This window comes from Staurois parvus, unplaced genomic scaffold (genome assembly GCF_062004578.1).
Source record: "Staurois parvus isolate SC_StPar_1 unplaced genomic scaffold, SC_StPar_1.0 ptg000400l, whole genome shotgun sequence".
In the NCBI taxonomy this organism is placed as follows: domain Eukaryota; kingdom Metazoa; phylum Chordata; class Amphibia; order Anura; family Ranidae; genus Staurois; species Staurois parvus.
In genome coordinates, this window is record NW_028318196.1 from 230,001 (window position 1) to 255,471 (window position 25,471).

Sequence of the window (25,471 nt, forward strand, 5' to 3'; positions counted from 1 at the left end):
GTGCCCTCCTGCTCCAGCTCCAGTGCCTTCTCCTCCTGTGTCTGCTTATCAGCATCCTGTTCAGGGGCCTCAGTCTGATCCTGGGAAAGGCTCTGCTGTTCAGGGACCTCCAGTGAGGACAGTCGAGCAAGCTCAGTTTGTTGGGCAAATGCAATGGACATCTCGACAATAACCTTAACAAGAAAGGATCAACACTGTATGAAGTATGGACAGGTGCTTGGTTGATAACTACTGTACATTGTGCAAAAAACCCCAAAAACTATTGATTCAGCAACAAGAAAAATAAAGTTGGATTGCAATATAAGCAAACTTCAAATATTGATCAGCAAATCATGTATATTCTTCAAAAGCATAGTGATTTCTTTTGGCCAATAGAATATTAAAATTTTAATTTGTGTTCTTGCATTTAAAGTATAACTAAGGGCAAACTTTATTTTTTGTTTTGGATAGCGTGGAGGGGGATTAGAATAATGGTCAGGTTTTATTGCTGTCTGTGCCACTTACCTGTCCCTCAGTCCAGCGGTGTCCTCAACACAGCTGGTTTCACTGGCCGTCTTCTCTCCCTGACACTGGCATCTTTAGTGCGGGCTGGGTGCCCGGCTGTGACAGCCAGGGGCCCAATACGCATGCGTGAGAAGCGCTGAAATTTGTGAATGGCCCCGTAGTCTTCTGGGACCTGTCATGTGTCCCAGAAGACTACAGAGAGGGAGGGGGTGGACAATTTCCACCTCCGATCGCCTAGGCAATCACAGAGGAAGAGGGAGCAGGTACCTGTCAAATTCGAGCACCCACTCCCCAAAGGTGCCAATCCTTAATGGGGAGCGGGGGACAAAGCATTAAACCAGAACTTCCCCTTTTGGGTGGAACTCTGCTTCAAGTACAAAATATTTGTTTGACAGCTGCATTTGTTTTTTTTGTATCATTCTGTGCTTCATGACTGATAATTCTGTCTAGTGTACATAATTAACACACTCCAGAACAGTGTTCCATATACTTCACTAGATCTGAGTGGGTTACCCATGTGGAAACTCTCTTCCTGCATCTATAAAAGGGCAAAAACGAAGAAGAAAGTCTATAGCGTTTTAAAGGTATTTTGTACCCATCCATTAAAAAAATAACTAAAATGCAAATATTTCATATTTACCACTTGCATCCAGCAGATGGAGCTAAGAGCAAATTACAGCAGCAAAGTCTCAGAAAATGTTGTGCTACGCAAAGCACAGAATGATTTAAAAAAGGGACATTCGCTCTACATACTTTACTGTAACACATCGATCTAGTGACGTCAATCTTAGGACCCCTGGAAACGAAGGGCATAAAGGGCATCCATATTCTTCTAATGTTATTTTCTAGATATATGCATCAGATCGTAATGTAAATACTTAATCAGTATGTAATAATGTTTTAGAAAACTAGTTTCTTATACAGTTTGTAATTACATATATACAAGGGGGTAGCCATATACTTTACAGTCACGTTTAGCACATTAATAGCGGGCACTTTTCACCCCCTCTTCCTTCCCAGGCCAATTTTCAGCTTTGTCACACTTTGACAACTGTGCAGTCATGCAACACTGTACCCATATGAAATTTTTATCATTTCTTTCCACACAAATAGAGCTTTCTTTTGGTGGTATTTAATCACCACTGGGTTTTTATTTTTAGTTAAACAAAATAAAGAAAGAAAATGCTGAGAAAAAAAAAAGAAAAAAAGAAGAGGTATTCTTCGTTTCTGTCATTTTATCTTCATTGATGTGCACTGATGTGGACAGATAAGGCAGTACTGATGAGATGGCGCTGATAACGAACGGATAATCAGTGTCCTGATTCAATGTAAACAATTTACTGTCAGACTGGCCAGTTATCAGCTCTCCTTTCCTCACACAGAGACAGCGTGTCAGGAAAGGAAATGCCAATAACCTGCAAGTTTGTTTACATGTGAGTGGACACAGCTGATCACATGGTAAAAGTCTGCGGTGATTGGCCTTTACTGCAATCTATGATCAGCTGTGTCCAGCGGTCACAGAGCATGCCAGATGCGTGTCCCAGGGGGCACGCACCTTGGAGGATGTCCTCCCAGAAGTGGAGCAAGTACATCCAGTACAAATTCATTTTCAAGGCTTTAAAAATATAGTTTGGCAGTTGTGAATTACGGTATTTGCAATCTGTATAAACCAAAACCAAACTCACTCGTGCAATTTCTTGCTCAATCTTCTCCTGGTAGCGCTCCTCAAGCAACTGGTTGAGGTCAGCATCGCTCTTCTCCTCTGTGATTGGACACAAGGTGGGCTGGAAACTGCCATTAACAGTCTCTTGCTTGGCTCTTGTCAGCTGAATGATTTCCTGCCTCAGAGCTGTCTTCTCCGTGCTGAACTTCTCTGTCAGGTTGGCTCTCAGCTGATCCAATTCTGTCCTGTGTTGCTTTTTTAAAGCAATAACTTCCTCCACATATTTGGAAAACAAGGCCTGCCTTAGGCTTTGCAGCTCCTGATAAATGGGCCCAAGGGGTGTCTTTAGCGAGGAGTCTCCCATCTGAACAGTGTCACCTACCTGTTCAAGAGAAAAAATACAAAACACAAAAAACATTTTTTAATCTATACAGTACCTATGCACAGTTTTGACATTTTGCACACTGGCCAAATCACTGCTTTTGTTTAAATTTTATGGCAGACTTGCAATAACCAACACATGAATGTGCACTGGCTGGGGAGCACAGTCAGCAGTCTGATCTGTAGAGACGTCATTACTGGCAGCATGTAAGCACAGAGGAACAATGCTCATGTACTGCAGTGTATTTTCGAAGGTTATACTACTCAAAAATATAGTACTGTTGTGAAAGTATAAAAATTGTATGGATCTTGTTCCAGCAATCCACATGTTTTAACTCCACTCGAAACAACTCTATAAAAGGGAGGCACATACTGTACAGCATTCTTTTACTCTACACTACAGCAATTTTACATGCTCTGCACATCAGCTGTTAAACTGCTCTTTACTTCAGTATTGGCTAATATATGTAAGCTCAGATCTCTGCAATATCCCTTTTTCACAGTACCAAAAATCCACTGGCCAGCATAAAATCCTTTTAATCCTTTTTTTTTTTTTAAAATGCTGAAAAAAACCCCAAACAAACAAACAAACATATGCCTAGCCTGAGCTGATCAATACTACCTTATAGGGGATTTGTTGCTCAATAAACGCAAAACTTACAACAATGTAAATCAAAATTGGGCATGTTTGGGTCTCCAAATGTTTAAAGCTAAACTCCAGGTAAGCAGGTAAATACAAACATATAGCAATATAGGTTAAATGCACATGCTGTAATTTTTTTATACTACAACCCTCTATTTATAAATATATGAGTGAGGTAAATGACTGGGTACACACAGAAAGAAATATCCATACAAATACAAAACAGGCATAGAGACATTTGCAGGTCAGCGATCATATGCTATTGCTTTGATTCATCTCTGCTGCAAGACCCATAAGTGCCCCTAAACCGGTTTTGGAGATTATATATACATACATACAAATATATACATACATACATACATACATATACACAATATATATATATATATATATATATTTACACACATATATACACACACTGTATAAAGTAGATACGTATATACATTATATTGCCAAAAGTATTAGGCCAGCCCTCCAAATCATTGGATTCAGGTGTTAAATGGCCACAGGTGAATAAAATCAAGCACCTAGGCATGCAGACTGCTTCTACAAACATTTGTGAAAGAATGGGTCGCTCTCAGGAGCTCAGTGAATTCAAGTGTGGTCCCGTGATAGGTTGCCACCTGTGCAGTAAGTCCATCCGTGACATTTCCTTGCTACTAAATATTCCACGGTCAACTGTTAGTGGTATTATAACAAAGTGAAAGCAACTGGAACAACAACTCAGCCACGAAGTGGTAGGCCACGTGAAATGACAGGGAGGGGTCAGTTTATGCTGAAGCGCACAGTGAGCAGAAGTTGCCAAATGTCTGCAGAGTCAATAGCTAAAGACCTCCAAACTTTGTGTGGCCTTCAGATTAGCACAACAAAGGTGCATAGAGAGCTTCATGGAATGGGTTTCCATGGCCGAGCAGCTGCATCCAAGCCTTACATCACCAAGTGTACTGCAAAGTGTCGGATGAGTCTGGCAATCCGATGGACGTGTCTGGGTTTGGCAGTTGTCAGAAGAACGGTACTTGCCTGACTTGTTCCAGTGAAGGGAGCTCTTAAGGCGTCAGCATACCAAGACATTTTGGACAATTTCATGCTTTGGGGGAAGAGTTTGGGGATGGCCCCTTCCTGTTACAACATGACTGCCCACCAGTGCACAAAGCAAGGTCCATAAAGACATGGATGAGTGAGTTTGGGGTGGAGGAACTTGACTGGCCTGCACAGAGTCCTGACCTCAACCCAATAGAATACCTTCGGGATGAATTAGTCGGAGACTGCGAGCCAGGCCTTCTCATCCGACATCAGTGCCTGACCTCACAAATGTGCTTGTGGAAGAATGGTCAAACCTTCCCATAGACACCCTCCTAAACCTTGTGGACGGCCTTCCCAGAAGAGTTGAAGCTGTTATAGCTGCAAAGGGTGGGCCAACTCAATATTGAACCCTACGGACTAAGACTGGGATGCCATTAAAGTCCATGTGCGTGTAAAGGCAGGCATCCCAATACTTTTGACAAAATAGTTTGTGCACGCGCATATATATATATATATGGATTTTTGTCCATCCCATCTTGAGATTTATACAGCTATGTCACTCCACCACACAGCACAGTCCTGGAGAGGAGACCCGATTTTTCACTGCTGTTCAGTAACATTTACAGGTCTTGCCCCATCCCTGTCCAGCCTGTGAGAAAACCCATGAGCTCATCTCTCTGTCACTTTAATCTCTCCTCTCATCAGCCTGCTACCTACTCTGCAATACTACTGATTGGCTCCTTGTGCTGTTTCACCCTCCCCCAGTCTGAGCTCTGCTGTACCAGGATTGTAAACAGTAGATAAGTCAAATGTAGGTATTTCCTCTGCTTGTATTTAAAAAAAATATATATACATTCAAGAATGTAGTAATGAATGCAGAGCTGCATTGGTCTGTGTATTTTACATCTGGCTGGAGTTCAGCTTTAAATAGCTATCATTTAGATCTAACCCACTGACTTATATGGCTCTAGTATTCCAAGGCGTACAATACTATTTGAGAACCCACTAACAAGGCTTACACTAGTGGTTGCCCTTCAAAGCCAACAAAACAGTTGGACTGGGTAACATTAATGTGTATGGACTTTATCTCAGACATGTCTTCTTTACTTTCTTGTTACAAGTCTAAATATTCATGAAACTTTTCTTATTCCTAATGGTGTAAAAAAAAAAATAACACGCAAACAGAATCCACCCATAACTTTGAGACCTACATGCCATAAACAGTTTCAAATTTCCAGAATTGGTAAAGCTCATGTACTCCTCTAAATACAGAGCTAGAACTACACCAGCAGGGTGCGTGTCAGACCTCTGCAAAGAGATCACTGCTTCCACACAAAGAGCAAGGGTCCTACTTTTTAGCAAGCTAGCAGGAGTCAGGCTTTTCTATTCAGACTGTGGCTCCATGAAAAAGAACATGGACTCTGCACATCTCAAGTTTTGATGGACCTGGAACATGGTTAACTACTTTCAACTAAAATCTTAATTGAAGTTTAAAAAAAAAAAAAATGTGCTGGAGTAACAGGAGGTTAACTACATTCACAGGAAAACATTTTTTTCCCCCTGTGATTCCTTACCTTATGCAGTGGAGAAGAGCATTATAATTCTAGAACCTAAGTAGCCCTGTGTTCCCTATGAGCAGGACAGAATTGAATGTATGCCACAACAACAAAACATACGTTTCCAGGGTGAGATCAGATAAAACAATACATATAATATGAAAAATGGCCAAACAAATTCATTACTTAATAAATGTTATCACCTACCACCAGTTAATGCCCCCTATGCTTTACCACAGATCAGGTGAACAACATGACTTCTCCAGGTAAATCTTCAGGTTTCAAAATCCAGGAAGAAAATAAGAGCTTTATAGACAGAGGACATTCAGTGTCACTTCAGTGCAAGCGTCTGCTTTCTGCATCCACTGCTAGGTGTGTTACCAACCAACATAGTACTGGGGTGTGTGCATAGATGGCGCTATACAAACAAAGATTAAGTCCGGCACTCCATGCCTTATTATTTGCATTGTTTACCTTCAGTGTATCAGAAAATGAAGCATAAACACTCTGGAATATGGTCCCTTCTTGTAACTCAAGCTCTGCTCCAGTCTTATTTGCAGACAGATCTCTGAAAGAAACACAATACATTGTCATTTTATTTATTGCTTTTCTATAGCAATAATGCAGAAAAAAAAAAAATTTTTTATATATATATATATATATATATATATATACACACACACATATACATACATATATACACACATATAAAGAAAATTCTGCTTTTTTTTTTTTTTTTTTTTACATAGCAATGACCAGTTACACAGTACTTTACGCACTAAACATTCATAACAGTCCCTGCCCCCCAGGAGCTTACAATCTAGACTCCCTACTTCAGATCCTAGAGCCAATTGACCTACTGGCAGGTCTTTGGAGTGTGGAAGGAAACCCGTGCAAGCACAGGGAGAACATGTAAACTCCATGCAGACTGTGTTCTGGCCTGGATTTGAAATAGACCAGTGCTGCAAGGTAGAAGGACTAACCCCCAAGCCACTCCTGCCACAATACAGTGAGGAACAGAAGTATTTGAACAACCTGCGATTTTGCAAGTTCTCCCACTTAGAAATCATGGAGGGGTCTGAAATTCACATTGTAGGTGCATTCCCACTCTGAGAGACAGAATTAAAAAAAAAAAAAATTCAGGAAATCACATTGTATGATTTTTAAAGAATTTATTTGTCTCGCACTGCTGAACATAAGTATTTGAACACCTAAGAAACAGCAAGAATTCTGGCTCTCAAAGACCTGTTACTGTGCCTTTAAAAAGTCCACCTCTACTCCACTAATTAAACTAACTTAGTAGCACCTGTCTGAGCTCTTTAAAGACACCTGTCCACCCCACAGTCAGTCAGACACCAACTACTACCATGGGCAAGACCAAAGAGCTGTCAAAAGACACCAGAGACAAAATTGTGGACCTCTACAAGGCTGGAAAGGGCTACGGGGCAATTGCCAAGCAGCTTGGTGAAAATAGATCAACTGTTGGAGCAATTGGTAGAAAATGGAAGAGGCTAAAGACGACTGTCAGTCTCCCTCGGACTGGGGCTCCATGCAAGATCTCACCTCGTGGGGTATCACTGATGATAAGAAAGGTGAGGAATCAGCCCAGAACTACAAGGGAGGAGCTGGTCAATGACATGAAGAGAGCTGGGACCACAGTTAAAAAGGTCACTGTCAGTAGAACACTACGCCGTCATGGTTTCAAATCATGCATTGCACGGAAGGTTCCCCTGCTCAAGTCATCACATGTCCAGGCCTGTCTGAAGTTTGCTAATGACCATCTGGATGATCCAGAGGAGGCATGGGAGAAAGTCATGTGGTCAGATGAGACCAAAGTAGAACTTTTTGGTCTTAACTTCACTCGTCGTGATTGGAGGAAAAAGAAGGATGAGTTGCATCCCAAGAACACCATCCCTACAGTGAAGCATGGGGGTGGTAACATCATGCTTTGGGGGTGCTTTTCTGCGAAGGGGACAGGACGACTGAACTGTATTAAAGAGAGGATGAATGGGGCCATTTATTGTGAGATTTTGAGCAACAAACTCCTTCCCTCAGTCAGAGTATTGCAGATGGGTCGTGGCTGGGTCTTCCAACATGACAACAACCCGAAGCACACAGCCAGGATAACCAAGGAGTGGCTCCATAAGAAGCATATCAAGGTTCTGGAGTGGCCTAGCCAGTCTCCAGACCTAAATCCAATAGAACATCTTTGGAGGGAGCTGAAACTTCATTTTGCTCAGCGACAGCCCTGAAACCTGACAGATCTAGAGGAGATCTGTGCGGAGGAGTGGGCCAAAATCCCTGTTGCAGTGTGTGCAAACCTGGTCAAGAACTACAGGAAACGTTTGACCTCTGTAATTGCAAACAAAGGCTTCTGTACCAAATATTAACACTGATTTTCTCAGGTGTTCAAATACTTATGTTCAGCAGTGCAAGACAAATACATTCTTTAAAAATCATACAATGTGATTTCCTGAATTTTTTTTAAATTCTGTCTCTCAGAGTGGGAATGCACCTACAATGTGAATTTCAGACCCCTCCATGATTTCTAAGTGGGAGAACTTGCAAAATCGCAGGGTGTTCAAATACTTCTGTTCCTCACTGTATATCAACACAAATGTATATCTTTGTACCGTTCTCGACCATGGTTTTGTGGAACCCTAGGGTACCTCCAAAGGTTGACAGGGGTTCCTGGAGCAATGGGCAATTCCTGCCTCTCAGATAAGTAAGGACAGACAGTAATAATTGTATTGCCTATCTGTAAGAGGGGATGATCTCCAATGACCACAAATGTAAGGAATATTCTTTCCATTGACCACCACACTAAGGTACTGTAAGCTGTAGATAAAGTAATTATTTGTAGGTGTTCCCTGAGTCTGAAAAGTTATGTCAAGGGTTCCTCCGTGTTAAAAAGGTTGAGAAAGACTGCGCTGTGCTATAAAATATACAGAGACATCACCTACAATGAAGGGGCATACTTATGCTGTTACTAGTCTGACCTCTAGGTCCATAAGAGCAGAGAGCAGTATGGAATGGTTTTTCGGCAAATCCAATTCAAGGATTTGCAGCCTCTTATTACCCAGATGCTGCAGAGCTCCTTTGGAAGTGAAAGATGCAGAGATGACTCTCATAGCTTGGAAACAGCTATAGAAGGCCTACTTATCAGGGCCACAGACTCTGTTGATCCTATAACACCCTCCTCATTTTTCTGCCTAGGCAGCTGAAGTCAGCACAGCACTACTTTAGAGGCCTAGGCAGTAAAATGAGTAGGGTGTTATAGTCTCATCAGAGAGACTGTGGGCTTGATGAGTAGGCACAAAGGGATGGCATGCAGTATAGGATACCTGCAATCCTGATTAGACAGCGTAAAGTTGTAATAAAGTAAAAGGTAAGACACTTGCTACCCAGAAAAGGTATGAATGATGAACTAATTAGGTTTCTGGCACAGTGTACCTAATTAAAAAAGTATATACAGTCAGGTCCATAAATATTGGGACATCGACACAATTCTAACATTTTTGGCTCTATACACCACCACAATGGATTTGAAACAAAACGAACAAGATGTGCTTTAACTGCAGACTGTCAGCTTTAATTTGAGGGTATTTACATCCAAATCAGGTGAACGGTGTAGGAATTACAACAGTTTGCATATGTGCCTCCCACTTTTTAAGGGACCAAAAGTAATGGGACAGAATAATAATCATAAATCAAACTTTCACTTTTTAATACTTGGTTGCAAATCCTTTGCAGTCAATTACAGCCTGAAGTCTGGAACGCATAGACATCACCAGACGCTGGGTTTCATCCCTGGTGATGCTCTGCCAGGCCTCTACTGCAACTGTCTTCAGTTCCTGCTTGTTCTTGAGGCATTTTCCCTTCAGTTTTGTCTTCAGCAAGTGAAATGCATGCTCAATCGGATTCAGGTCAGGTGATTGACTTGGCCATTGCATAACATTCCACTTCTTTCCCTTAAAAAACTCTTTGGTTGCTTTTGCAGTATACTTTGGGTCATTGTCCATCTGCACTGTGAAGTGGCGTCCAATGAGTTCTGAAGCATTTGGCTGAATATGAGCAGATAATATTGCCCAAAACACTTCAGAATTCATCCTGCTGCTTTTGTCAGCAGTCACATCATCAATAAATACGAGAGAACCAGTTCCATTGGCAGCCATACATGCCCACGCCATGACACTACCACCACCATGCTTCACTGATAAGGTGGTATGCTTAAGATCATGAGCAGTTCCTTTCCTTCTCCATACTCTTCTCTTCCCATCACTCTGGTACAAGTTGATCTTGGTCTCATCTGTCCAAAGGGTGTTGTTCCAGAATTGTGAAGGCTTTTTTAGATGTCGTTTGGCAAACTCTAATCTGGCCTTCCTCTTTTTGAGGCTCACCAATGGTTTACATCTTGTGGTGAACACTCTGTATTCACTCTGGTGAAGTCTTCTTTTGATTGTTGACTTTGACACACATACACCTACCTCCTGGAGAGTGTTCTTGATCTGGCCAACTGTTGTGAAGGGTGTTTTCTTCACCAGGGAAAGAATTCTTCGGTCATCCACCACAGTTGTTTTCCGTGGTCTTCCGGGTCTTTTGGTGTTGCTGAGCTCACCGGTGCGTTCCTTCTTTTTAAGAATGTTCCAAACAGTTGTTTTAGCCACGCTTAATGTTTTTGCTATCTCTCTGATGGGTTTGTTTTATTTTTTCAGCCTAATGATGGCTTGCTTCACTGATGGTGACAGCTCTTTGGATCTCATCTTGAGAGTTGACAGCAACAGATTCCAAATGCAAATAGCACACTTGAAATGAACTCTGGACCTTTTATCTGCTCATTGTAATTGGGATAATGAGGGAATAGCACATACCTGGCCATGGAACAGCTAAGAAGCCAATTGTCCCATTACTTTTGGTCCCTTAAAAAGTGGGAGGCACATATGCAAACTGTTGTAATTCCTACACCGTTCACCTGATTTGGATGTAAATACCCTCAAATTAAAGCTGACAGTCTGCAGTTAAAGTACATCTTGTTTGTTTCATTTCAAATCCATTGTGGTAGTGTATAGAGCCAAAAATGTTAGAATTGTGTCGATGTCCCAATATTTATGGACCTGACTGTATATATATATTATATCGCAGCCTACCAGAGCTTAGGGCTCAGGCACGTGTTTTGGCACCTACAGCCTAAAATCCCAGCATTCAGGAGACAACGGCGCAGTGCATGGATGTCTGCTGCAGGCCAGTCAAAATCTATGACAAGCTGATATGCACAGCGGCTTCACATGGATGGACACTGTTCATGTCGGCGCTTATGTTTCAGGTCGGATATGTGCACAAGGACATATTCCCTGAATGTAGGGTTCTACGAGCATACATTTCTAAACTGCTTGGAGAAGCACCCAGCCCTGTACAGCCAACGCGCACTTGAGCCCATCATAAATTTTGACAGGCTGCCGGCAGCAGGCTGTACACTGCGCATCTTTGCCTCCCAGGTGCTGAAAACATCAGGATTTTAAGCTGTACAGCCCTGGCTAACAGTTTCAAGAATGACAAAAATGTTAATTTACCTGCAAGGAAACGTGCAGTCATCATTGCTTTGCACAAAAAGGGATTTACAGGCAAGGATATTGCTGCTACTAAGCCTACACCTAAATCAACCATTTATCAGGTCATCAAGAACTCCAAGGAGAGAGGTTCAATTGCTATACAGAAGGCTTCAGGGCACTCAAGAAAGTCCAGAAAGCAGCAGGACTGTGTCCCAAAATTGATTCAGCTGTGGGATCATGGCACCAAAAAGTGTAGAGCTTGCAGCTCAGGAATGGCAGCAGGCAGGTGTGAGCGCTTTTTCCATGCACAGAGAGGTGAAGACTTTGGAGGATGGCCTGGTGTCAGGAAGGGCAGCAAAGAAGCCACTTCTCTCCAGGAAAAACATCAGGGACAGACTGATATTCTGCAAAAGGTATAGGGTTTGGACTGTTGAGGACTAGGGTAATTTTCTCTGATGAATCCCCTTTCCGATTGTTTGGGGCATCCAGAAAAAACCTTGTCCAGAGAAGAAAAGGTTAAGAGCTACCATCAGTCCTGTGTCATGCCAATCCTGAGACCATTCATGTGTGGGGTTGCTTCTCAGCCAAGGGAGTGGGCTCACTCACAATTCTGCCTAAGAACACAGCCATGAATAAAGAATGGTACAAAAACATCCTCCGAGAGCAACTTCTCCCAACCATCCAAGAACAGTTTGGTGACAAACAATGCCTTTTCCAGCATGATGGAGCACCTTGCCATAGGGCAAAAGTGATAAAGTGGCCTGAGGAACAAAACATTGAAATTTTGGGTATATGGCCAGGAAACTTTCCAGACCTTATTCCCATTGAGAATTTGTGGTCAATCCTCAAGAGGCGGGTGAACAAAAAAACCCCCCACAAATTTTGACAAACTCCAAGCATTGATTATGTAAGAATTGGCTGCCATCAGTCAGGATGTGGCCCAGATGTTGACTGACAGCATGCCGGGGTGAATTACAGAGGTCTTGAAAAAGAAGACCCCAACATTGCAAATATTGACTCTTTGCATAAACTTAATATAATTGTAAATATAAGCTTTTGACACTTATGAAATGTTTGTAATTATACTTCAGTATACCATAGAAACATCTGACAAAAAGATCTGAAAACACTGCAGGAGCAGACTTTGTGAAAAATATTTGTGTCATTCTCAAAACCTTTGGCCAGGGCTGTATGCAACCAAATTGCACATGTGCAATAGCCCTGAGATGTGGAGGCTGTGCAAGTTCTCTTTTCCCAGGCTTCTTCTCCTTTAGTTTCTCCTGCTAGGAGCCAAAATCGTCACACAGGCTAGATTTCAAGCATGTCGGCCTTTGTTCAGCTCCATTATATGGGGGGGATTTAGATGTCCATAAAAAAAAAATAAAAAAATAAAAGGCAGTTTGTGCTTTTTTTCAGCTTACACAAAGTGACAAGAACATTTTTGGCAAGATCAGCAGGTATTTTCTGTATTGCTAAAATGTTCTTAGGCTAGCCATAGACAGGCTGTATATTGACCGAATTGTCGGCCAATAAAACGAAAAATCGGTCGTTGCTGCCATATATGCTGCCACCAATGCTTACGAAAAACGGCAGTTTTTCATGGATTTTCCAGCATGACCGATAAAAAGAAATGAGAAGATTCCCAAAAAACGGCTGACGGCATCGCCCCACTAACGGTGTGAATATCGGCTGATTTTTCATTCGGACGAAAATTCGGCCGATAAACGACCCGTCTATGGCCTGCATAAGTCTGAAAAAGAGAAATGAATGCAGCCATCACATCTAAGGACTGAAAAGTTGCTATATATATTCCATTTTATGTTTTTATGTTAGGACATGCATTAATAATTTAAATGACGGATTACACAACTTCAATCCATTTTTAGATGGTCAGCCACTCTTATGCCTGCATTGAAGAAAAAAAAAAAAAAAAAAAAAACAACACACAATGCTTACTTTCCTTTTTGAGCAAAGCTTCTGTGTCCTGAGGGTCACCAAACCTAGATGAACTCAGAATGGCAACTTCAACCCCAAGGCATTCCACAATGCAATGCAAGCGTCTCACCTGCCAGCAGAAAAGTGGCTGTGTTGCATTGTGTGCATATGCCATAGCTGTGGTTGGAAGCCTGAAATGACATTAGAAGAGCTGGTGTGCCTGCATTATGGGTGACTGAAAAATGAAATGCTATGCACGGACACCTTATTGTATGTGTTCTTAGGGATTTACATTGCTTTAATTTTTTTTCCATAAAAATCATAGGTGCCATTTACCTTTCTAAGAGTAAAAAAAAACAACCAGTCTGATTTGTAACAAATACTTATGCGGTGTCATCATCAGTCTACCTGAGCTGAAGAGGGCTGACATTGAAATCCTGGAGCCTCTCCTGCAGATGAATTATCTCTTTGGAGAAACGGTCTTCATTTTCTTTTAGCTGCTGTTGGAAATAAGATCGCAGGTGCTCAATTTCACGAGAGTGCTTCTCTTCCAGCTGTGTTCTCTGCAGGCTGAACTCGGCTTTAAGCTTCTCAGCCTCCTCTAATGGTGGGAGGGTCAGCTCTTCCTGGACATCTGAGGAAAACATACAAAATGACACTTTCACTGCGTAAGCATATCCTTCAGGGAGCTCTAGAGAGAACATCTGGGCACCATGTAAAGACTATAGGCTACCATACACTTTATAGGACCCCTAGACATCTACACTATCTGTCATGAGACTATTTTTCTTTAAGATATAGACAGGGTCCAGTGGATAGGTTATCAGCAAATGTCTCAGGAAATGTTAAAGCAGAACTCCAGGTAAAATAAATGGCTCAATAGCTGCCATACTAACTCTTAATATAGTGCTCCCCCCTCATAGACTCATTTATTTCTATTTAACACTTTTCTCTCACGATGGATCTGTAATGATGTGTTTAAAGCGGAGTTCCACTCACACTGTAAAAAAAATAAAAGTCAGCAGCTACAAAAACTGTAGCTGCTGACTTTTAAAAAAACAGCCACTTACCTGTCCCTCAGTCCCACGGTGTCCACCCCGCAGACTGTTTCACCAGCAGTCTGGTGTTCAAGGCGCCGGCATCTTCGGTGTGGGTACCCGGTTGTGACAGCTTGTGGCTTCACAGCGGGGTGCCTACTGCACATGCGCGATTAGCGCTGCACTTCATGAATAGCCCCATAGTCTTCTGGGACCTGTCACGTGTCCCAGAAGACTACGGGAAGGGAGGGTAGGACAACTTCCGCAGTGGAAGTGGGAGCGGATACCTGTCAATTTCGGGTACCCGCTCTCCAAAGGTGCCAATCCTTAATAGGGAGCGGGGGAGCAGTCTTTACAGCAGAACTTCCCCTTTTGCATGGAGTTCCGATTTAAGTCTAAACACTGTTGACTATCCTATCTGCTGGAAAATTGTAAACATGTAAATAAAAAAAAAAAAAAGTCACTCTGCGCTCAGCTCATGATAAATAATAATTATCTGCATTATCCAGACACAGATCTCTGTCCATAGCTCCTGACTTCTTCTTCAGTGATCGGTCAACAGCAGATGCCGCAACTCACCCTGTCTGACAAATCTTAGAGGAAACCGTGGCTGTTCTATATTTTTATCTAATTGCCTTGGTCCAAAACAAGGTGGTGCTGGAGGTATCTGGCATCTCTCTCTCTCCCTCCTACCACCATAGGCATAAGCATTCAGACTCAGTCATGTAAACATCCATTCTTAGATCCACTATCTGCTAGAAAGAAAAATGTTTAATGGATTTTGCCTTTAGGTCCAAAAGCCCTCAAAATCTCTCTATGGTACATGACCCCACTATGGGCACCCATTCCAAGTTCCTGAAGGTTTGCAACTATTGGATACATTTCAATGACCATATACAGTTGCAAGAAAAAGTATGTGAACCCCTTGGGATTACGTGGAGTTTTGCATGAATTGGGCATAAAATGTGCTCTGAACGTCATCTAAGTCACAACAATAGAAGAACACAGTCTGCTGAACATAATACTACACAAACATTAGATGTTGCCATGGTTTAATTGCACATAACATGTAAACATTCACAGTGCAGGGAGGAAAAAGTATGTGAGGCCCTAGCTTAATGACTTCCCCCAGAGCTAATTGGAGCCAGGAGTGAGCCAACCTTGACTCCAATCAGTGTGATGATATTGGATGTGTTGCTGACAGCTGTCCTGCCCTTAAAAAACACACACCTGTTTTGGGTTTACTGGTTTCAAGAAGCACTGTCTGATGTGAACCATGCCTTGCAGAAAAGAGCTCTCAGAAGACCTACGATCAAGAATTGTTGACTTGCATGAAGCTGGAAAGGGTTACAAAAGTATCTCCAAAAGCCTTGATGTTCATGTGTCCACGGTAAGACAGACTGTCTACAAATGGAGAAAGTTTAGCACTGTTGCTACTCTCCCTAGGCATTGTCGTCCTGTAAAAATGACTGCAAGAGCACAGCGCAGAATGCTGCATGAGGTAAAGAAGAATCCCAGAGTGTCAGCTAAAGACCTACAGAAATCTCTGGCACATGCTAACATTTTTGTTGACACATCTACAATAAGGAAAACATTAAACAAGAATGGAGTACATGGGAGGACACCACGGAGGAAGCCATTGCTGTCCAAAAAGAATATTGCAGCATGTTTGAAGTTTGCAAAAGAGCACCTGGATGTTCCACAGCACTACTGACAAAATATACTGTGGACAGATGAAACCAAGATTGAGTTGTTTGGGAAGAACACACAACACTATGTGTGGAGAAAAAAAGGCACAGCACACCAACATCAAAACCTCATCCCCACTGTAAAACATGGCGGAGGGAGCATCATGGTTTGGGGCTGCTTTGCTGCCTCAGGGCCTGGACGGATTGTTGTCATTGATGGGAAAATGAATTCCAGAGTTTATGAAGACATTTTGCAGGAAAACGTACGACCATCTGTCCGCCAACTGAAGCTCCACAGAGGATGGGTGATGCAACAGGACAATGACCCAAAGCATACAAGTAATTCAACAAAACAATGGCTGCAACAGCACAGAATACACCTTCTGGAGTGGCCCAGTCAGAGTCCGGACCTCAACCCGACTGAAATGCTTTGGCATGACCTTAAGAGAGCGATTCACACCAGACATCCCAAGAATATTGCTACACTGAAAAAGTTTTGTGAAGAGGAGTGGTCCAAAATTACTCCAGATCGTTGTGCAGGTCTGATCTGCAACTACAGGAAACGTTTGGTTGAGGTTATTGCTGCCAAAGGAGGGTCAACCAGTTATTAGGTCCAAAGGTTCACATACTTTTTCCTCCCTGCACTGTGAATATTTACATGTTATGTGCAATTAAACCATGGCAACATCTAATGTTTGTGTAGTATTATGTTCAGCAGACTGTGTTCTTCTATTGTTGTGACTTAGATGACGTTCAGAGCACATTTTATGCCCAATTCATGCAAAACTCCACGTAATCCCAAAGGGTTCACATACTTTTTCTTGCAACTGTAGGTCTGGATCACTCCTTGCTATTGATATGACTATTCGCGTGACCCGATCTGGGGCGGCACAACAGAATGAAGCGCATAGGATACTTTTTCTTCTTCTCATCCTCTGGTTTCTCTTCTCTTTTCCTGCCACTCCTTTGGCCACCTTATTGCTTCCTTCCCCCTCTTTTATTCTTCTCTAGTTTCTGGCCCCTCTGTCCTGGGAGTTGGGGGTTCTTTCCCTTTTCAACCCCCTTTATTTTTCTATTTCATTCCCTCCCACTCTCAGGGTGTACAATCACATAGGCAATACTTTTCCTATCAATCTGCATTATGCACCATCAGAGTATTGAAATTGCATACTTTCTAACCTTTCCCTGTTGTATAGTTTTGTAACCATTTGGGCTAGTTATACCCGTTCCATGTTCAATTCTGTAATTCAGTTTTCTATGCCTTCTTTTTTTATTGTACCTCTTTGAGCATTACCTTTTTATACCTTTTGTTATTTTACCTTGAAAAAGTCAAAATAAAAATCTTTGCAAAGAAAAAGCCCTCCAATTTTTGCATTGAAGTATATTAAATAAAACGTGCCAAAACAACTGATTTTGCACAGTTAATTGCAGAGCACAAAACAAGTATTATCTTAAGGCTCCTTTCACACTGTTACGGTGCGGTTTCCCTGCAGCGCAATGTAGCCATGGTTTTCGTGCACATTATCTGCATTTTCCCATAGACTTTTATTAGATTGGATGGTTTTGGTGCATTTTCCAAAAGCACACCGAAATTACTGCATGCAGGAATTTTGGTGTGTATTCAGAAAAATGCACCAAAACTGCTCAATCTATTAGATGTATATAGGAAGGTATATATTAGATATATATAGGAGAAGTATATAGTGAAGATTAAAACCCTTTCGATTTTTCTTGGGGACCTGTGTGATCAGCAAGTGAACGAAAATACAACATTTTACAGTAGTCACAGGAACAGAAGGAGAAGAGAGACCTGCCAATGGGGAAATGGTCTACTGACAACGGTCTAAAGCTGGCCATTCTCTGCACTCAATGACTAGATGAATATCATTTGAAATTACGTTGCTTTTGATATTTGATTTTTGAAATTAATAAACTTTCCAGAATGAAAACCAAATACATGGTTAGAAATTTGTTTATTCCAGAAAAATTCTCCATCCCGCTCCTTTGAATGTTCTCACAAATGCAGTTGAAAAACACCATCAACATGTCCACCAATAATGATTAGAAATCAATTGAGTGTTCACAAAATGAAAAATTTTGAATAAAATTCTATTAGTGTATGGCCAGGTACAGAAAGGTTTCTGCTCCATTCCTGTGGTCTTAAAGACAGAAAGTGAGGAAAGAAGAAAAGTCCCCCCCTACTGGAGTACAGACAGCATTCAAAAAATTAAAAAAGAGAATGTACTGCTGCCTCCTATAGTCTCACAAGAGGTTTAACATTTGGTGATGTCAGTGCTGTGCTGCTCCCCATGACATAGCTGCAGCTCGGCGACTGGTCACTGAGACACATGTAATATACAGTATATTATTCAGGCTGGGACCGATACAATCAATATTTTCAGATTTCCATAGAAGGACCTCAATGCTGCAAAGCCACAATACAAATCCCTAAGCCACCATATTGTTCCTTTTTGTACCTGCTGCACAGAAAACATTGCAATGAATCTCATTTCTGAGAGTTATGTATTACCTGATTGTTTTAGAGCTGAATCCTGGGAAATAATCACAATCTGCCTCACCCGAGGGATGTCGCACTGCTCTCTGTTTACCGGGATATCTGCTGTCTGAAATAAGCAGAAGATAAAACATACACAGATGAAAGCCTGTACATCAACAATACAGGTTTATCTCACATGCTCCATAGCTTTTCCAACAGGAAGTTTGTTTTACAAAGAAAGCTCAGTAAGGACTGTGTCAATAGAATTTGAATTTCTCCTTCCTTTTATTACAATAAACAATTAATGAGAGCAAGGGATATCAGACAGTTTTGCATATGAACCTTCATCATCCTGATAATATTTTAAAATGATCCTGTGACTGTAGTGCAGAAGATGTGTATAGCCAAATATTCACAGAGAACACAGGCTATCTGTTGATAGGTTATCACTTTCAGTTAGTTTAATCACCTCAATACCGGGCAATTTTACCCCCTTCCTGCCCAGGCCAGCTTTCAGCTTTCAGCGCTGTCGCACTTTGAATGACAAATTGCGCGGTCATGCAACACTCTACCCATATGAAATGTTTAGCTTTTTTTTCACACAAATAGAGCTTTCTTTTGGTGGTATTTAATCACCACTGGGTGTTTTATGTTTTGGTCAATAACACAAAAAAAAAAAAATTTACTTTTCTTGATTTCTGTTATAAAATTTTGCAAATAAATAGCATTTCTTCATAAATGTAGGTCAAAATGTATTCTGCTACATTTATTTGGTGAAAATATTAATAATAATTGATTTGGATTTTTTTTCAAATGTTTCTATTATTTTTTATTACATTTTTTCACTATTTTATTTTTCAGCACACTGTGACCAAAGAAATACGTTACCATAGTAACATTGAACTATTCCAGGCAAGTGATCAGGACTTTTTTTTTTTTTTTAACACATTATGATTGCTAGTACCAATGTATTTCATTGATATTTGCAATCATTGCTACTGAATGAAACGGAGTCATTCAGTCTTTTGTTGTGATTAGCTGTGATTGGGTAAAGCTGATCACATGATACAGATAGGCTGTGATTGGCCATCTGTATCATGTGACTGCTTTGACCAGTCACAGCTAACAGCATAATTGTATACAATGAATAGCATGACAGGAAGCCATCCATTGTATACAATTGACATGTGATCTGCTGATTGGTCGCAGCGGTCACATGACACTGGCAATGGGCCGGTGTATTGATATGTCCACGGGACATAGCCGGTGACAGATCACGCTGCCGTGCGGCCCCCGCGGTCACGTGAGCGGCTTGTTTTGACAGGACGTCATATGACGCCTAGTCACAACGGCGAACGTACAGCAGATTGACGGCCGGGCGGGAAGGTGTAAAGACTGAACTCACTGCAAGCAGCTAAACACACAAATAAACACATGTACAGGTGTAGTTCTACCTGTAAAGGATTTCTATATATGTTCATTCAGTTCTGAGATTAACACAGCTCTGCCACACAGGAAAGCCTTGTAAGGCAGGGCAGGAGACTGATTTTTGTCTCCCAAAGTTAACGTAGAACTAAAGGCAAAACCTTTTTTTTTATTTTATAAGAGTAAGGGAGGGTTGTAACCCCTGTAAGGTTTATTTTTGCCATCAGTGTCTCATTGGGGTGATTTCCCTTCACTTCCTGTCCCATACCCCAAACAGGAAAAGAGAGAAAATCCCTCAAAAAGTAAAGTAATCATAGGCTGTCACCAAGGTCACCAGAACTATTGTCCCCATTGGAAGATATCCCCATTATTGCTGTTTTGGGGACAACCTAAAATTTGGGATTTTCTTTTACTTTCACATTCTGTGATAACGGTAAACTGAACAAATTCTAGAGGGTGAATCTCCCTAGCAGGGAACACAGACAGCAATAAAACCTGACTGGTGTTCTAATCCTTCTCCACTCTACCCAAAACTAAAGAAAAGTTTTGCCTTTAGTAACACCAACAAGTCTTGTCTGGACAGTGAAAGCAGAAGCAGCAGAAGTGACTAATGATCTCACATCTCTGTCACTTTGCTCTGTCTTCCTATCTACTGATGATACTTGTTCCTTGTTAGCATATAAGCACAACAACACAACTGCTTGGCTCCTTCTGCGTCTCTCTCCTAGTCTGATCTATGTTGTACAGGAGATTGCAAGAGGCCGATACCAACTCAAACGCAGGAGCATTTAAAAAATACCGTTGATGAAGTACTAATGAATACAGAGATAGTTATATTGCCAAAAGTATTGGGGACGCCTGCCTTTACACGAACATGATTTCATGGCATGCCAGTCTTAGTCCGTAGGGTTTAATATTGAGTTGGCCCCGCCCTTTGCAGCTATAACAGCTTCAACTCATCTGGGAAGGCTGTCCACAAGGTTTAGGAGGGTGTCTATGGGAATGTTCGACCATTCTTCCAGAAATGCATTTGTGAGGTCAGGTACTGATGTCAGGTACTGATGTCAGATGAGAAGACCTGGCTCGCAGTCTCCGCTCTAATTCATCCCAAAGGTGTTCTATCGGGTTGAGGCCAGTCAAGTTCCTCCACTCCAGACTCGTTCATCCATGTCTTTATGGACCTTGCTTTGTGCACTGGTGTGCAGTCATGTTGGAACAGTATGGAGCCATCCCCAAACTGTTCCCACAAAGTTGGGAACAGGAAATTGTCCAAAATGTCTTGGTATGCTGACACCTTAAGAGTTCCCTTCACTGGAACTAAGGGGCCAAACCCAACCCCTGAAAAACAACCCCACACCATAATCCGCTCTCCACCAAACTTTACACTTGGCACAATGCAGTCAGGCAAGTACTGTTCTCCTGGCAACCGTCAAACCCAGACACATCCATTGGATTGCCAGAGAACCGTGATTGGTCACTCCAGAGAACACTTCACCACTACTCTAGGGTCCAGTGGCGGCGTGCTTTACACTTGGTGATGCAAGGCTTGGATGCAGCTGCTCCGCCATGGAAACCCATTCCATGAAGCTCTCTATGCACTGTTTTGCTAATCTGAAGGCCAAACCAAGCTTGGAGGTCTTTAGCCATTGACTCTGAAACAGCTGGCGACTTGTGCGCACTTCAGCATGCACTGACCTCGCTTTTTCATTTTGCTGACTGACAGTCACCGCTCTCTGCTCACAGCGGCAGTGAAACTCAGCAATCATGTAATTGCTGAGTTTTCACACTTAGAGTTGGTGAGGGACAGATGCAGCATCAGACCGATGCTGCATCCACATAGGCAAGTATAATTTGGAGGGGAAAAAAAAACAAAAAACCGAAACATACTTCTCTTTTAAGGGGTTCAAGTTTTTCCAGTGAAGGGTAATGTTAATGCTACAGCATACAAAGATATTTAAGACAACTGTGTGCTTCCAAACTTGTGGTAACACTTTGAGAAAGGCACTTTTCTTTTCCAGCATGACCTTGTCACTGTGCATAAAGCCAGCTCCATAGAGACATGGTTTGATGAGTTTGGTGTGGAGGAATTGGAGTGGCTTGCACAGAGGCCTGACCTCAACCCTACTGAATACTTTTGGGATAAATCCAACATCAGCACCTGACCTCATGAATGCTATTTTGGCTGAAGAGTCGAGGCTGAAGCTGAATCCACCCCCTTATCCCTTCTTATACATATTTGACTGATGAACAGGGTCATTGCAACAAAAAATGTGGCTACTACACCAATAATAAAGAGTTACATTACAAATTTGCGTGATCATGACAAAGACAATTGATTCAACATACTAACCACGTATATAAATAAAAGAGCTTACCTTTCCTATATACGAGGATATATCTGCCATCTGTTTGTATTGTTCTACAAACTTCTCCAGCAGTGTGCTCAGATTGCCCTGCAGAGCTGCAGAAAAGTAAAATAGCAAGTGACAAAAGACTTGGAAATTTTCCCAATGTTAAAGAACTCCAAGAAATATCTATGGAAAGGACAATGGGAAGCAAGTTTAATGTGTTCATTCTATGCTGACCTTTCCCAGATACAGTTCTATGAAGACTCTACAAGGGATACAGCATTACTGCTAGCCAGGGGTGGACTGACCATTTGGAAACTCGGGCACTGCCCGAGGGCCCAGGGTCAGTAGGGGGCCCCATGAGATGCCCCTGGTACCTTTTTCATAGGCTTGTTTGAGTTTGGGCAAGGACACAGGGGCCCCATGATCCCCTATTGCCCGGGGGCCCTATGAGTTGTCAGTCCGCCCCTGCTGTCAGCTCAATGCTTCTGGTCAGTTTTCTTTCCACTTATAGGTCCTGCTATTTTCTAAACAGAATTATTCCTTGCAAAGTTTAAAAAAAAAAAGAAAATGTTTTGTCCTTAGTTATACTTTAAGTCTTGGATAGTGAGGAGAAGGATTAGAACCCCTGTCAGGTTTTTACTGTTGTCTGCGCCCCCGCTGGGGAGATTTTCTCTCTATTTGTCATGTCTACCATAATCACTGAAAGTGGAAGAAAATCCCAAATTTTGGGTTGTCTCCAGAAATGTAAAGGTGGAGAAATCTACCAATGGAAACACTCGTTTTGGTGACAACCAGTCCTCACTTTGGAAAGATTTCTCTCACTTCCTGTTTTGGCAATGGGATAGAAAGTGAAGGAAAATCTCAATGGGACACAGGTAGCACAAAAAACTGACAGGAGTTAAAACACTCCCTTACTTTATTCAAAATGAGATAAAAAGTTTAGCCTTTAGTTCTTAGGGGCTGCCAGGTATTGACAGTAGTATAGGACAGTCCTAGAGAGGAGAAATGTTTTACTTGGCATCCATTGTCCAAAGAATAAGAGGAAGCACTTAAATATCTATCTACGGAGAGTGAGCGAGAAAGAGCAGAAAAAAAAGAGAAAAGAAAGCATGGAGCTTGTTTATTCATGCACGCATGTTATTTTTTTATACAGTATATAAACATGAAGGCAGCCATATTTGTTTATTACACAAAAAAAAGGCTCAGTTTCCCGTTTAGCAGTACTACATAAATTCAGCGCCTTGCTGATCATCTAAACTCGCTGCGAGCCTGATCAATGCAACTCTATGCATATTATTTTTCTCAGAATTATAAATGTTAATACAAGCTCAAAAACATTTTCAGTATTTTACATTGTAAAGTAGAGAAGGAGGTGTTTACTTTGCACTGTGGTCCTGTGCCGTGATAAAGATGTGCTGTAAGCCAAGTCATCTTCTTTGCTCTCTTGCTGTGACTTCTCTTTCTCTGTCTCTTTACCAAGCGCAACCTGATGAAAATAAATATATTAGAAAAACAGATAAACCTTCATGCTTCTATAATGCAAAATTATGTTTCTTATATGTGTCAAATGAATTGCAGTGGTGTCAGCAGGGCTTTTTTTTCCCTCAGAATATAGGTGCAGGAACCCCCCCCCCATCTGAATTACCCTCCTACTGCCTACCTTCCAAGCACCGTCCTTTGGTTCCACCTCCTACCCAGCTCCCAGTACCGCTCCTTTTAGAGAATACAGAGCCAAGTATCATTTTGTATGGAATTTGTTCATGATGACAAGAAAAGCAGTAAAATAAATCCACTGCAGCAGGCAACAATTGCGCCCCCCTGCAATAATGCAAGTGTACAATCCAAACGCACACGTTCCTGCGTTAAAAATGGCTGTGTGTATAAGTGGGTGCTGCAGCGACCGTCGGCTGGAACCGAACAAAATCAGCAAGGAAAAATGTCACCAGCACACCGAGGATCACCAATATGGGTCGAAAGGTGTTAATGAACGATCACATAGTTGCAGCAAGGCAACGTTTCGGAGTCTCGCAGGACCCCTTCATCAGGCATGTGACACATGTTGGTGATCCTCGGTGTGCAGGTGACATTTTTCCCCCCTGCAATAATGGACTCCAAGCAGCAACAAGAGATCTTCCATCAGCAAGCAACAATAGACCCCTTACTCAAAATTATATCCCTTCCGGCAACCATTGAGCTCCCAGCAACAGCAGATCCCTCTCCAGCAACAATAGACCTCCCCAGCAACAGTAGACCACGATGCAAAAATAGATCCTCTCCAGTGACAATAGATCCCCTAGCAATCAGCATCAATAGACCCTTCAGCACACCCCAGCACCCCTTGCCATTACAAACATTTAATGCTGGAGGTGCTGGAACTACGTTTCCCACTGAAAAAATTCCTGAGTGTTGGACTGTATTATGCACTTACGGAATCAGGGAATTGTGGTGTTAATGGACACCATTCATGGAGTAGATTGAAAACTGCATGATTTCCAGATAGCTCAGGTCTCTTATCAGGGTGGCATTGTACATTATAAACAGCATAGCACAACATGTTTTAGGAGGAGGCAAAAGGCTGGCCATACATTATACAATTTTCTTTTAGGTTTACCAAATCCCATAGAATATGAGGTCAAAACTAAACACTTACAATTTGTATGCAATCAGGCAGGCACTTACACTATGTAGTTAAACCTAAAGGAAAATGAGTAAGAAAATTGTATAATGTATGGCCAGCCTATTTTTATTTATTATTTATTTCAGGTACTTATATAGCTCCGTCAATTTACGCAGAGCGTTACATATATATTATATATTCACATCAGTCCCTAACCCTCAAGGGGCGTACAATCTAAGGTCCCTAACTTACATTCGTACATACACATACTAGGGCCAATTTAGACAGGAGCCAATTCACCTACCAGCATGTCTTTGGGGTGTGGGAGGAAACCGGAGTACCCGGAGGAAACCCACGCAGGCACAGGGAGAACACATGCAAACTCCAGGCAGGTGGTGCCGTGGTTGGGATTCAAACCCACGACCCTATTACTGCCAGGCGGAAGTAGCTTAAGATGCACCAATATTTTACAGTTTTAATCTACAGGGTGTGAATATTTTTGTAGGCATATAAATAGACTAGGATAATGTGCTGTGAATGAACAATAGATGAAACGGATTCTCCTTCTTCTGAGTGGCCAGTGTTATAAAGTTTTTTAACTT

The 25,471-nt window shown here is 41.9% G+C and overlaps 1 protein-coding gene across 6 annotated transcripts in view; it reads right to left on the reverse strand.

The window, feature by feature from the left end:
* Positions 1-25,471, reverse strand: part of AKAP9 (A-kinase anchoring protein 9) — a 362,315-nt gene that overhangs the window by 209,818 nt on the left and 127,026 nt on the right. For all 6 annotated transcript variants that reach the window (XM_089686483.1, XM_089686482.1, XM_089686484.1 and 3 more), the window contains 7 exons: positions 23,633-23,738; positions 22,277-22,362; positions 18,510-18,603; positions 13,663-13,888; positions 6,245-6,338; positions 2,190-2,549; positions 1-173 (listed from right to left, as the gene is read on the reverse strand). The exon at positions 1-173 is cut by the window's left edge and continues 142 nt beyond it. In XM_089686483.1, coding sequence (XP_089542609.1) covers positions 1-173; positions 2,190-2,549; positions 6,245-6,338; positions 13,663-13,888; positions 18,510-18,603; positions 22,277-22,362; positions 23,633-23,738 — 1,139 coding nt within the window. The remainder of the gene's footprint in view (positions 174-2,189; positions 2,550-6,244; positions 6,339-13,662; positions 13,889-18,509; positions 18,604-22,276; positions 22,363-23,632; positions 23,739-25,471) is intronic.